This window comes from Myotis yumanensis, unplaced genomic scaffold (genome assembly GCF_028538775.1).
Source record: "Myotis yumanensis isolate MYYU_CA2020_CCGP unplaced genomic scaffold, mMyoYum1.0.hap1 SCAF_3, whole genome shotgun sequence".
NCBI lineage: Eukaryota > Metazoa > Chordata > Mammalia > Chiroptera > Vespertilionidae > Myotis > Myotis yumanensis.
In genome coordinates this window covers 120,661,799-120,676,780 of record NW_027223754.1, presented here as the reverse complement: position 1 = coordinate 120,676,780, position 14,982 = coordinate 120,661,799, and the positions used below count along the sequence as shown (strand labels likewise).

General features: G+C 43.9%; 1 protein-coding gene across 1 annotated transcript in view; it reads right to left on the bottom strand.

Annotated features, from left to right (window-relative positions):
- The window catches only part of NINJ2 (ninjurin 2), an 83,149-nt gene extending 71,176 nt beyond the window's left edge, over nt 1–11,973 (bottom strand). Inside the window, exon 1 of the mRNA XM_070407555.1 lies at nt 11,805–11,973. Coding sequence (XP_070263656.1) covers nt 11,805–11,837 — 33 coding nt within the window. The 5' untranslated portion in view covers nt 11,838–11,973. The remainder of the gene's footprint in view (nt 1–11,804) is intronic.
- Between the last annotated feature and the right edge of the window lie 3,009 nt (nt 11,974–14,982).

Here is a 14,982-nt window from a genome sequence, read left to right as displayed (position 1 = left end):
CACTCAGCTGCTATACGGCAAAGGGAGAAGGGACACGTGATTCTTCCCCTTCTTTGTGTCTGGAACTTTACTTTTGTCCTCTCAGTCCTCACAAGAACACGGTAGAGAGGCGTATCCATATCCAAATTCTGGAAATGAGGAAACTAAGGCTCTGAGAGATTAAGAATTTTGTAGCTACTGAGGGTCGGGTTTGCAGTGAAGCCAAAGTTTTCTCTAAGTGAGGGGGCTTGGACCTGGACCCCAAGTAGTGTCTAGTCTAGACTCAAACCTCCACGGTTCCCTTGTTTGCTTTGGGAGCAGACAGCAAAGGCAGTAGACACTTCAGAGCAAAGTTAAAGGCCTTCCCAGGCCATCTCACACCTGGATGCAGTCGGTTCACTGTTTAAGTAGAGACCACTTTGTCACTTTGGGGGGAAATCTTGAGATACTGAAACATCTTTCAGGTCGTAGAATAAATAGCACTTTCCTTGACCCACAAGCCTAGGTTAGCTGCCTCCTACAGGACTTGGGTGTCCTTTTTTATGGCAACATCAATCAGCTGCCTCCTGCACACTCCCCATTGGGGATGTGCCCGCAACCAAGGTACATGCCCTTGACTGGAATCGAACCTGGGACCCTTGAGTCTGCAGGCCGATGCTCTATCCACTGAGCCAAACCGGTTAGGGCTGGTGTCCTTTTTTATTAACCTTTGCCACACCACACATTGCAGTTGCCTATTTCCTTACTTGTCTCCCTCTTGATGGAGGGAAGCTAACTGAGTGCAGGAACCCTGTTTTGATGAAGCCTCAGCATTTAGCGGAAATGCCATGGTCCAGGTCCCAAGAAGCCAGTGTTCCCCAGGAACACTGTGCATAAGCCGCTGAACTAGAGTTTTAAGTTAAAAGTAGGTGTGAAGGAAAACGGAGGGCAATGATAACAATGGTATCATTTATTGAGTGTTTATTATGTAACAGGCATTGTTCTAAGTCAGTGATTTTCAACTGGTGTGCCACAAGAATTTTTAAAACATGGAATACCTGACTACTTAGTCAGCGGCACTGACCTCTTTTCCTTTAGATTGACAAATAAAAATATGACAACAGCCAACACAACAATAGCCGTCTCATATGAAGGCCCTGTCTTGAACCATAAATATATAGGTCATATAATAGAGTTGCATCTTATTGGTCGATGTGGCATAATAAGGTTGCGTCTGATTGGTTAATTCTTGGTATTAGAGATCCTTATATACACATATAGGCTCCTGATTTTTTAAAGTCACATTGAAGCAAAAGGGTAGGTAATTACATGTTTTGTAACTAAATCAAAAAAAAAATTTTTTTGGCATGCTGCAGAATGTTAGTAATTAGTTTGTGTGTGCCATAAGTTGAAAAAGATTGAAAATCGCTGTTCTAAGTACTTTAGTGCAGCACTTAAATGTGCATTCGAATCACCTGTGGATCTTGTTAACCTGCAGATTCTGATTCAGTGTGTCTGGGGTGGAGCCTGACAAGTTCCCAGGTATCATACTTTGTGTAGCAAGGTGCTGGTATACTAACTTATTTTATCTTTTTTTTTTTTTAAATCCTCACCTAAGGATATATTTTCATCGATTTGTAGAGAGAGTGGAAGAGAGAGGGAAAGAGAGAGAAATATCGATGTGAGAGAAACACATCGATTGGTTGCCTCCTGCATGAGCCCCAACCAGGGGCCGGGCCAGGGAGGAGCCTGCAACGGAGGTACATGCCCTTGACCAGAATCGAACCTGGGACCCTTTGGTCTGCAGGCTGATGCCCTATCCACTGGGTCAAACCGGCTAGGGCTTATTTTATCTTAGCCATATGAAGTAGGTACTACTATTACTATTATCATTCTTATTTTATATACAAAGAAACTGAGAGGATAGGCTTCTATGAACTTAGGTCAAAATAAATAAATTTCTGGGCAATGAGGGAGGGGAGAACGGTATGAACAGGGCACTGCTATAGAAGGAAAAACAAAATTCTTGGCAGAGGCAACAGTATTTACAAAAGCCTGGTATGCAGCGGAAGTGGACAGGGGCCACATAGAGGGCTGTTTCACTCATTAGGCACCATATGCATAGTCCTTCGGACTGTGAGCTTTCCAAAGGCCCCAAGTATTTGAGACCTGAAAAAAAATGATTGGTACCTACATGTGAAAAGTAAACATTTAAATTAATCATTCTAAATCGCAAATTATGAAAAACCCTTTCAAAATTTTTGCATTAAAAATTTCACATTTGGGAGTGATATAGGGTAGGGCCTCTCAAGTCTAGGGCCTACCAAGGACAGGACAGGCTGTGGCCACATTGAGTTTGGATGTAATCCTCAGGGCAGCTCAGTGACAGAAGCAGGAAAATGTTCTCTGTGGCTACAGTGAGAAGAATGGGTTGGAGGGAGGCTAGACTGAAGGCCCAGAAGCTAGAGACCAGATAGGCATTTATAGTTTTCCAGACTGCAAGACAATATCCTCCTTGCCAAGATTTACATAAAATGATAGCATTATACAACCCAATTATTCTTTGATTTCTCAGGGACTCAATCTGACTCAGCATTCTAAATTTACTTAATATTTGGGGACAAGGATGTTTGCCAGCTACTTTGTCATTAAGGCCAGTGATGTGACAGTCTAGGGGAGGCCAGACAGCCATGAGTGCCAACCTCAGCTCTGCTACCTGCTAGCTGTGTGAGTTTGCATAAGTGATTTAACTTCTCTAAGTCTTGGATTCCTTACTGGTTAAATGATCATAATACACTAGAGGCCCGATGCATGGAATTCGTGCAAGGGGCTTGGCCCTTGCAGCCCCGGCTTCGTCTGGAAGGTCATCCTGACGGTCTGCTGTTCAGTATAATTAGCATATTACTCTTCATTATATAGGATTCCTCACAGAATTGAGATACACTCTATATCCAGTGCTTCCCACAAAATAGGTACATATAAATGGTAGTTATGATATGTGCCATTGATCTGAGACCTAGTTGAGTTTTCTTTAGGAGGGAACAGAGGGTGCTGTAAATAATTTAATCTTTTTATCAATCTTCTGAGGTAGAAATTGTTGTCCGAATTTTGCAGATAAGGAAACGGGCTCAGAGATGAGACCGCTCAGCTCAGTGAACTAGGAGGAGAAAGCAGGAAACTTGCAAGAACTGGGATTTTATGTTTATTCTGTTTGCGCATTCTTTCCAGGAGTCAATGTTGGCTGCTTCCACTACTCTTTGCTGGGCCCAAAACCTGTTCCCCAGTCACAGCTTGAAGAGTCCAGATGTCCAAGAGCACGCCACTGAACACTCTCGTTGGGGCCCCAGCCTCCATTTCCCTTTCCCCCCAGCCTTGCCTAACTCCCTACTACCTTGCCCTTGCCCCATGATTTTACAGCTTCTGGATTTCACTTACTAAGAGCTTGTCTCTTTGAGACTCAGACAGAACCGCCCTGGACTGGGCTGCCTTCCAAGGTACCTTCCTTTAAAGGGAATAGATAAATAGGTCACATCAGGATGGTAGGGGAGGAGGCTGACTTCTTAGTGGAGGAGGAAAACTACTGCCAATCACATGGAGAATAGGAAACAAAATAACAGGGCTCTTTTCTGTCTCTCTCATATGCATATTCATATTCTCTCTCTCTCTCTCTCTCTCTCTCTCTCTCTCTCTCTCCTCTTTCTATCTCTCTATTCCACACTTGCAGCCCTCTGATGGCTGCTATTGCTATGAAAAGCACTCATAGGCAATGCTGAATTCTGTGCTTTAGGAACACCAGTAGAAATTGTATGGAGCAGAAAGCTGGTCTATCATTTGTTCCCCTCCCTCCCACCCTGCCTCCTCTTCAAGCCACCCCTGCAACTGCCAGGAGAGGAGTAATCTCAGCAGAGGATTTGGAGCTTCTGCTCAGGTGACTGCTCCTCAAGGGCCTGAAAGCACAGAGATCTGTAGCTTGGAAGCTCCGTGGAGCTAGGAAGGTACTGGCTTCCAGTGATTGCCTGGAGTAGCCCAGGATCTGGTTGATAGAGAGTCTGTCCTTGCAAGATTTCTGTTCCTCATCCCCACCCCTAACCCTCTTGAAGGTAATTCACAAGGAGTGTGGATGGGCATTACATTGTATATTACTCTGCAAACCAGAGAGACAGGGCGTGGCATTTTAGGTCCAACACTGCCAACTCCACCCAGCCCTGCTATCTATCCCTGGGGACTGAGCCCTGTTTGAATCATAACACTGGGCGGTCACACTTCTAGGAAACTGCAGCTGAAGGGGAAAGGTCCTGGCTGTGTGAATGAGACCAGACTGGCTGTGTGCAGATTAGGACTGAACATGTGTATCCAGGCAGAGATCAGTCCCTGGACTCTGTGCCCAGGGCACAAGGCAGGCACACAAAAACAAAGACCAAAGCCTGGTCCTTGCACCTCGGGGTCAACAACTCGGGTTCCCTGGACAGGGGTTGTGGAAACAGGGAGTTCACCTCTGGAGAGGCCCAGGGGTTTTCCATTCTCTTGGCACGGAGCCTGGTGAACTTGCAGCCCTGAGGCTCACTGGTTCAGGACGCGGGTAGCCCTTTCGCAGAGATCCTCCGGCAGACACACCTCTCTCCCACTGCCTGATGTTTCAGCGCTGCCCCCTTCCCTCCTGACGCCTGTCCCCAAGGCCCTGGGCAGACTCTTTAGGAATACTACACCCCTCTGCTCTTCCTCTCTACCCCTGCAGAAAAGGAGTGCCCCCACCCTGGGTGTCTGTGCCCCAGTGCCACGCTTGCCTGCAGTTGCTTCCCTCCCTCCCATGAAAAGAAGGGCTGGGTGACAGGAGAGAGACATCTCTCCCCAGTGGGGTAGGCCTAACATACCCCTTTTCCAGGCTGGAGTAATCCCAACCATCTCTCATCAGAGTGGGCGAAAATCACCACACACAGGTAATCGCAGTGCCTGTGGTGGTATCTCGCCTCGAAACAAGAAGTTTAGATTTGTGAGGCTTAGATCCTTTGTGCTCTCAAAAAGTGCCTGGCAGCCCCTCCTCTGGATGAGGCCTATGCCAGGACTATGTTGTAGAATGTGGTGGTCAGCTAAATAGCTAAATTCTACCCCTAAAGCCAACATCCCTGCCTGTTCTGGGGGGGTGGGGGTGGGGTGGAGAGGGGGGGAGCGGGAGAGGGGTCTGCATTACTCCAGGTCTGGTGCCTGTGCTACCTCTTGGCTTATCTAGAGTTCACTCGGAGAAAGAAGGTCAGTCTTGGAGCCTCCATGTCCTCCTGCATCAATTAGCCACATATTACGCAGTGGTTCTGAAACTTCAGTGTGCATCAGAATCACCAGGGGGCTTGTTAAAATACAGGTTGCTGGGCCCCATCCCCAGGGTTTCTGATTCGGTAGGTCTAGACTAGGGACAGAGAATTTGCATTTCTAACAAGTTCCCACGTGATGGGCTACTGCTGCTCCAGGGACCACATTTGGAAACCACTGAGCTAAAGCAGCAAAAGGAAAATCTAGGTTTACGTCCTAGCCCTGCCACTTTTCTGTTCTGTGATCTCATATTTGACCTCTCAGCTTCAGTTTCTCACCCTTTGGAGGTGGAGTAATGACCAAATGGTAAAAAAGACATACTTTCACATAAAAGAAAGATTAGCCCTAACCGGTTTTGCTCAGTGGATAGAGCGTCGGCCTGTGGACTGAGGGGTCCCGGGTTCGATTCCGGTCAAGGGCATGTACCTGGGTTGCGGGCACATCCCCAGTGGGGGGCGTGCAGGAGGCAGCTGGTCGATGTTTCTCTCTCATCGATGTTTCTAACTCTCTATCTCTCTCCCTTCCTCTCTGTAAAAAATCAATAAAGTATATTTAAAAAAAAATCTAACTAAATCAAGGATGCAACCACCTCAGCCCCTTCTACTTGTGTCAGATATTGTACCGCAGAAGGGGCTATATAGAAACTCAGTGGTCTGAAGTTTTGTCCCAGAATGAAACATTGCTAAAGTCTGTTCTTGGAACATATTCAGATATGAAACACTTAAAAGGAGTGCCCACTTAAAAAAAAAAAAAGATTGATCAGCTGTCTATTTTCTGTGGTAATCAGAGACAGGAATAAATATATGTGTGTGTATATATGCCTTTAGGGCCCATGTTCAGAAATATATTCATTTGCATATAGGCACTTCAGCTTCTCTAATTTCTTTTTGAAACTACAGGTTTTTCTTTTCTATTCTAAATATAATATATGGTTTGGGAGAAAATGTTTAGCGGAAATAAAAAGTAAAAGTAAAAGAAAAAAAAGTCATTCATAATCCAGAAATAACCAGTCTTAACATTTTGGTGTATTTCTTTGAACAGTTTTCTTGCATATGTTTATTGTATATGCTTTTTTAAAAAAAGAAATTGGGCCGAAACTGGTTTGGCTCAGTGGATAGAGCATCGATCTGCGGACTGAAGGGTCCCGGGTTCGATTCCGGTCAAGGGCATGTACCTGGGTTGCGGGCACATCCCCAGTGGGAGATGTGCAGGAGGCAGCTGGTCGATGTTTCTCTCTCATCGATCTTTCTAACTCTCTAACTCTCTCCCTTCCTCTCTGTAAAAAATCAATAAAATATATTAAAAAAAATAAAAAAAGAAATTGGGATCAGATGTGTATATATTTATGTATCCTACTTTTTTAAAAAATATTTTTTTATTGATTTCAGAGAGGAAGGGAGAGGGAGAGAGAAATAGAAACATCAATGATGAGAGAGAATCATTGATCTGCCTCCTGCAGACCCCACACTGGGGATCAAACCTGCAACCTGGGCATGTGCCCTGACTGGGAATCGAACCATGACCTCCTGGTTCATAAGTTGAAGCTCAATCACTGAGCCACGCTGGCTGGGCTATGTATCCTCCTTTTTTGACTTAACATATAATTAGTATTTTGGTATTCCTTTAAATATTCTTCCCATACATTGAAAAAATTATTTCATGATATCTGTTTACAGATGTACCAAAATTTATTTAACCATTTCTTTATGTTGGACACTCCATTTTTTGGCTATAAATAATATTCCAAAAACATCCTTGCATAACTGAATTCATCTCTGATTATTTTCTTAGGCTGTTTCTAGAAGTGGGATCACTAGGTCATTTTTAAGTCTCTTGTTACATACTACCAAATTGTTTTCCGGAACTTCCATTTGAAAATACTTCCAGAATATTTTATCTATAGCTCTCCTTTTACTCATAAGTAATTTTTACCTCCACTCTAGTTGCATTCCATTTCTTTCTTGCTTTACTTCATTAACCCTTTCTACATTGAATTTACATTCAGTATGTACAAGTCTTAGTTCCTCCACTAGGAATCCATAGTGAGTGGTGGGGTTGCAACACTGGTTGAAGGGGAAGCAAGGGATTTTTCTCAACCCTCATACATTCAGACTCTGGAGCTGCGAAAAGATGGAAAACTAGTCAAGGCTAGAGTCTGGGAGAGAAGAAGCCTTACCTCCCTGGCGTATCAGGGGAGAGGCAGAAGCTTGGAGGCCACAGCTACAGGACAGGGGCAGTTAGTTGCAGGCATTCACCTGGTAGCGGAAACTTGCTTTGAGTACTGTGTGTCAATCTTTTTTACACCCAATTGTACCACTACTAACCATCCCAGTCTCATAGGTTTTGACCTAGAGAAACACCTGCAACACTAATTATAGTGGCTTAAATGAATGTTTTTTAGATTAGAGTTTCCCAGACTTTAATTGTACCCTGTTTGTGATTTCAATGTAGTGAGAATAAAGCAGCAGTATGTACAGACACATACACCTGTGATTTATATCATCCAAGCCAGCTACAGTCTGAACAGTGAAGACATAAAATTATTAAAATATCCAGAGTGTGCCCACATTATTTACAATGTCTGCATAAGGTGTTAAAACATACCGTGCCACTTCCTTTAGCCTCATCCTAAATAACAACATTTTTGAAATCACAGGTTTGATGGGTTAGCTATGATTTTGTAATACACATGAAAACTATAAAGATTACCATTACAATGAAAGATTGTCAGTCATTGGTAATGCTTATATTGCCCATTGGTGATATTGAATCATGTTTTTTGGAAAAAGTATTTTAACTAAACAGTTTCTTTGTATAATTGTGTATATTTCTTCCACTTGATGATCTTTCTAAGGTCAGGCATCATGGTTTATTTGCTACTTAGTACAGTGTTGAAGTATCTTATATAATAAAAACCTAATATGCTAAGTGTCTCGTCGTCCAGTCGGCCATTCAACCAATCAAAGCGTAATATGCTAATGATATGCTATGACGTGCACTGACTACCAGGGAAGAGACGCTCCAACTGGTAGGTTAGCTTGCTGCTGGGATCCAGCTGATCAGGACTGAGCGAGAAGGGCTGGACACGCCCTGGAACCCTCACAGGGTTTCTCCCCGGCTGGCCAACCTCCTGCATCCCTCCCCAGCCCCGATTGTGCAGATCGTGCACTGGTGAGGTCCCTCAGCCTGGCCTGCACTGTCTTGCAATCCAAGCTGAGGGGACCCCCTCTCCCGCCGAGTGCATGAATTTCGTGCACTGGGCCTCTAGTAGTAAATATTTGTCCTTTTCTTGATTTGTTTTGCTTTGGTGATGGGATAGTGATCAATAGGAGTTAATCATTGTACTAAAACATAAATGACCTCTCCAAGATCAAGATTATAAAGGGAAGAACAGCACTTGTATGGTAAAAAAAAAAAGTTGCCCTGGTTTAAATACTGTGCCATTATTGTTTGGATTTGGGCTTTAAGGTGTTCAGGATGGAAAACAGCAAATCATTAGCATGTTTTCTACCTGTTCTTCTTGTAATAGATAACACATTTACAAGTTTAAGAATTTGTCTTGGAGCTATAAAACAGCAACATTAGTGAGCTTATACAAAAAACCAACCCACTGTAATGACCTCATTAACTAAGATAACTTTTCCATACCTAGCAAGCATAGAGTGAAATAGTCATTAATCAGTAACTACTAGTTGAATGAATGGATGAAATTGACTTAGCTAGTCAATAGATTCTTACCACCCCTGAGAAACCATTAAACACACACACACACACACACACACACATACACACACACACAGTCAAGCCAGTGTGGATCAGTGGTTGAGCTTTGACCTATGAACTAGGACAGTGGTCAGCAAACTGCGGCTCTCGAGCCACATGCAGCTCTTTGGCCCCTTGAGTGTGGCTCTTCCACAAAATACCACGTGCAGGCACACACATACAGTGCGATTGAAACTTCGTGGCCCATGCGCAGAAGGTATTATGTGGAAGAGCCACACTCAAGGGGCCAAAGAGCCGCATGTGGCTCGCGAGCCGCAGTTTGCCGACCACTGAACTAGGAGGTCACAGTTTGATTCCCAGTCAGGGCACATTCCCAGGTTGTGGGCTTCATCCTCAGTGTGGGGGCGTGCAAGAAGCAGCCAATCAGTGATTCTCTCTCATCATTGATGTTTCTAGCTCTCCCTCTCCCTTCCTCTCTGAAATCAATAAAAATATATTTAAAAAAAATAATACACAGAGGAAGAACTTTAGTACATAATGTTCTAGGGCCTTTTCTATGTCTTTCTTCTGGATTTCATGCAGCAGTTGCCTTGTGAAGAGAAGATAAAATCATGCTCCTAGAGCAGTGGTTCTCAACCTTCCTAATGCCGCGATCCTTTAATACAGCTCCTCATGTTGTTGTGAGCCCTAACCATAACATTATTTTTGTTGGTAGTTCATAACTATAATTTTGCTACTGTTAGGAATCGTAATGTAAATATCTGATATGCAGGATGTATTTTCATTGTTACAAATTGAACATAATTAAAGCATAGTGATGAATCACAAAAACGATATGTAATTATATTATGTGTTTTCCAATGATCTTAGGCGACCCCTGTGAAAGGGTCGTTTGACCCCCAAAGGGGTCGTGACCCACAGGTCGAGAACTGCAGTCCTAGAGGAAAGACACCTGGACCTGTCCATGACCAAAGCTCTCCTTCTTCTCAGAGGATGAAGGTGACTCTGTTTTCAAAGAGGATTTAAGACCTAATTTGATCCAGAACTGGGGAGGAAGTTGGAGGAACTAATGGATAACCTTCTGACTAACCAAATTTAGAAATGATCAAAAGAAAGCATGAATAAGATACCAGAATAAAAGAGTATATTGGGAGAGAATAGCTCTAATGAATAAGAGAAAGGTACCCCAACACTTTAGTTATCTGCCAGAGATAGAGACATTTATCAAGGTCTGGCCAGTAATTTCCTTGTCCTTAGCCCTACCTTCCTCTTTCTTTCTGAACCTTTCAAATGCAGAGCCTTTACCCTGCAACTCAGGATTGTTTAGTCCATCAGCACATAAAAAACTTGTTCTTCAGAAACTGAAAATGAGCAATACTGTTTCCTTAGCTGCTATGAATCCAATGGAAGCAAGAACTAGATGAAATATCAGAAGGCCTGGGTTGGAGTCCTGACTCTGTCATGTTCTGGTTGAGTGACCTTATGCCTATTAGTGATCTAACTCATGGCTTCCTTACCTCATTCATTTAACAAATGTTTCCTGAGCAGTCACTGTGTACCAAGCACTAGCCTTGGGCACTAGTGATATAGCAATGAATAAAATAGATCCTGCTCTAATGGAGTTTATGTTCTAGTGAGATTATAATAAGTAATCAATCAATAAACAATGTAACTTCAAGAAGTAAGCAGTACTGAGGGAAAAATAAAGCAAATAATAAAGTCAAATTAGAAGGAGGGTTCCTATGAAGAGGGTGGGGAGAGGGACTCCTTGAGGCAGTAACATTTGAACCAAGACCTGAATGTACTAGGAGGCAACCAAAGAAAAGAGAATTCCAGGCAGAGGGCCCAGCAAGCCCTGAGGTGAGTCTACGTTTAGGGCTGGATAACAATCAAGGAAAATGGCACTGGTATGTGGTTGTACTAGATCAATGGTTTTGACACAGCAAGCCAAGTAATGCTAGAACTTCCCTGGTTGTGTCTCAGGGGAAGGAGGTGGGGGGTCAGGGGCAGAGGCTCTTACCAGGCTCCCACACTCTGTAGAACACACAGCAACTCCTCCTGAATCTGAAGCATATACTGGGGTGCTGCTTAAGATTTTGCTTGAAGAACATATTCTGTGACCAAAACTTCTTGATCTCAATAGTCCTTCCCTACTTTAATTGTTAGACACTATGAGAATTTATCACACAACCGCTGTGATCCCTATAGAAGGTGGACTGAACCTCTGACACCCTACAAGCCTGTCCCAGGTAGGGAGGGCTGCATGTCTCTGCCTCGTCCTAGTGGACTATGCTGATGTTCTTTCCTTGCACTGTCCGGTTGAGACTCTGTCCTACACAGCAGAGCTTTGTGGAGAGAGCCAAGGAATGGCTCCGGTTTTTTCCAACCTATAAAATGCAAAGTTGGCCAGCTGCCTTTCTTCCTAACCCCAAAACTCATATCTTTCCTTGTCTCCAGAGAGCTGTCCGGCAGCTCTCAAATAACTCTCTGCTATCCTGGGGTTTTGGGAAAAGCGACGCGCAGAATGTGAAATCACTTTCTGGTAACACGAATCTAATTAGCTCTTTGACTGACAAAGGGAAGCAGAGGCCAAGAGGGATTTTAACAATCTGTTTCTCACATATTTAAAAACAAGTGAAGAACCCGGCAGAGAAATGGAGAGAAAGAGGAAATAAGGATATAGAACATTTGGAAAAGGGGTAAGAAAGAGAAGGGGGGCGGGGAATAGAATATCAAGTGACCAATATATTAATCCTTTCTTCCCCCAACTTCGCCCCGCTCCCAGCTCCAGTCTCCTCTCTCTCTCTGAGAGAACTTACTTGAAGGTCGGTGACTTCTCTTTCTGATTCCATCTTGCTTCCCTCAATTGCCTTCGCATGTACCGAGAGCCCTAACAGACTGCGTGGGCGACTCCAGGCTTTGCTGTCTGAGTCTCTACTGCTTCCTTTGGGTGGGAGAGAGCACACAGCTGGCAGGACAGACGTGCTATTCATCCATCTGATGTGGGATGCCTGTGTTAGCCTCAGCCCCTGGGAGAAGTGTACACATGCATACACGTGAGAGGGAGCGAGGGGGGGTGGGAGAGAGAGAGAGAGAGAGAGCGAGCGAGAGAGCGCGCAACGGTACTCTAATGGTGGTGTGCGACACATTGATAGGTGGCCTTTTGAATTGGAGTGGCAGCATCATTTTCTCCTGTGGCTCCAATATCCCTCCAGTCCCAGGGGAGCCATCTGAGGTCACCCAGCCTGCTTTTAGTCAGGAACTTGAAAAACAGCCCGAGGATACTGTCTGACTTCACAATGGTGGCGCTGAGTAGGGTTCCTGAGTAGGGATGACCTCCAGCATTTACCCAAGACTCAGGCTTAGGCACTTCCCCTGTTATTTCCTATGTTCCCTCTATCTTTAAAATATTTTTTAAATTATAGTTTACCCAAAGGGCCCAAAGCATAAGGCTTATTCTACAAAGTAAATAAACAACACGTTGTTATTGACAGGTTGGCTGATGCGCTCTCATTTTCTCCCTTGATGAGCGAAAAAGAGAGCAGGAAAAGTAATGCCTTCAAATTCTGTTCATGCAAATAGTTGCGTTTTCCCTGCTTTTAAAGTAAATCTACCAGGAGTGAATCTTTTTTGGGGGAAGGTTTTCTTTCTGGTGTTTATCTCAGAGCCTCAAACTCCTGTGGCTTGTTCCTGAAGCTGGTTTTACACTGCCGCTTGTGTCTGTGGGGGGGTGGGTATGCCCCTGAGAGCATGAGGGGGTGGTGTTAAAGGGGAGGGGAGTAATCCAATTCAGAGTTCAAAGGGGGGCGGGCGGGGGGAGAGAAGCAAAGTCACAAATTTACTCTCACCACATCCAAATGTAAAAAAAGGGGAATTTCTATTAGATGATATAATGTCTTCGTAAGTCCCCACACTGCCAGACAAGTGGTGAGAGGAGGATGGGCTATATTTCAGCGTAGACTAATTTAAGTTATAAACAGTTCAATTTCGACAGAATGGTCTGTCTTTGAGATTTCCACCCATCTCCCCAAAGATGGCATTTAGAAGAATGGTGTGGTTTATGTATGCTTGGTGATGGAGAGGTGATAGCTCTTGGATGTTCCCTATGGCCTATCTCTGCGAGTTTCTGCTATGGAGCTGCTGGGCTGCCCCCTGAGTTGATGAGTGCTAAGGAGAGACTCAGCCTGCTCCTGGGCCTCCTGCTGGCCTTGGTGGCTGATGTCTGTGGTCAGGATAACTCATGGTACATTCTCTGTCTGCTCTTAAGGATCCAGGGAGGCTCCCTTGTTGACTCTGCCCTATCTTGGCTCCCATGGTGATGTGGACCATCCTGAGATCTGCTGTGATTTGTATGTGCTCCATCCCAGTGGTACCAGCTCAGTGGTCCACCCCCCTAAGATAATTCCCTCTGAAAATCTCCTACCAGACCTTCGGCTAATGCTCCTGTTTCCCTTCAGGTACAAGGGGACTGAGAACTGCTGACAGTCCAGGAGAAAGGCAAGCTCAGCTCCACTTCTGGTAAAGAGTTTGCTTTGATGTGGCTGCTCCAGGCTGAGTTGATCTTCCAGACTCCAAAGTGGGAGAGAGATGTTGAACCTACTCTCAGCATTCCTTCAAAATCCACCTGTAATACCCACCACTCCCATCCCCCATAACCATGCCACTACACAATAAACACCATTCTAAGCACTTTAGTACAACTCGCTTACTTAGTTCTCATAACAGTTCTGAAATGTAGGCAATACTTTTATCCCGGCTGTGCAGATCAGGAAACAGAAAAACAACATTGTCCAGGCATTCCGATTCAGAGTCAATGCTCTTCTCCACCATTCTGGCTCAGAGAGGAGGGATTGAGACACGTGTTTGAATACCTGCTTTCTCTTCCTCTGCTTTCTGTCTTCCTATAATCCCCACAATCTAGGGCAGTGATGGCGAACCTTTTGAGCTCGGCGTGTCAGCATTTTGAAAAACCCTAACTTAACTCTGGTGCCGTGTCACATATAGACATTTTTTGATATTTGCAACCCTAGTAAAACCAAGACTTATATTTCTGATATTTATTTTATATATTTAAATGCCATTTAAAAAGAAAAAAACAACCAAAAAAATGAGTTCGCGTGTCACCTCTGACACACGTGTCATAGGTTCGCCATCACTGGTCTAGGGTCAGAAAAGGTGGACTTTGTTTTCTTTCTCTTCCTATTTGAGTAGGATGTGCCTTGTGATAACAATTCAAAGAAGAAATAAAGAGATTTAGAAAATCCTCATCCTCAACAAACCTGTCTGTCAAAAATATTGTCTTGCTGGAGGGATATATGTATCCTAATGATAAGTACATTGGTTTTAAAAGAAAAAGCTGTGATTCACTATAATAATAGTTTTAGTTTGGCAAGATCTTTCTGGATTTAGACCTTTCCCCACCTTATATGCATCATTTGGAAGTAAGTAGCAAACAGGATTTGGAAAGTATTTTATCTACTGTGACTCTGGATCAGGTGTCAGCAAATTTTTTCTGCAAAGGATCAGAGAGAAATTTTTTTTTTTTTTTTTACCTTTTTGGGTCATATGGTTTCTGTCGCAACTACTGTACTTAACTCCGCTATTATAGCATAAAGCATCTGTTGATAATATGTAAACAATGAGTGTGGCTGTGTTCAATAAAACTTGATTTACAAAAACAGCAGAGCAGATTTGACCCCACAGGTCATAGTCTGCTGACTTTTGTTCTAGAATATGAGCAAAAAGAGAATCTAGAGTTCTAAATATCACAACCATGTCCAGTCTTCTAGATCATGTCTTTCGAATCTAGTTCCCACTTGCGAGGTAACAGCTGAGCCCCCTACTGCAAGGATAATATGTTAAACACTATGGGGATATGAAATCACAAAATGCATGCCCTTGTGAGACACATACCTGGAAAGTTAATCTAGAGTGAAGAGTGCTTCTGACATTTGGCTGTAATACTGAAACCATAGCTACATGAAGGCTGTCCAATCT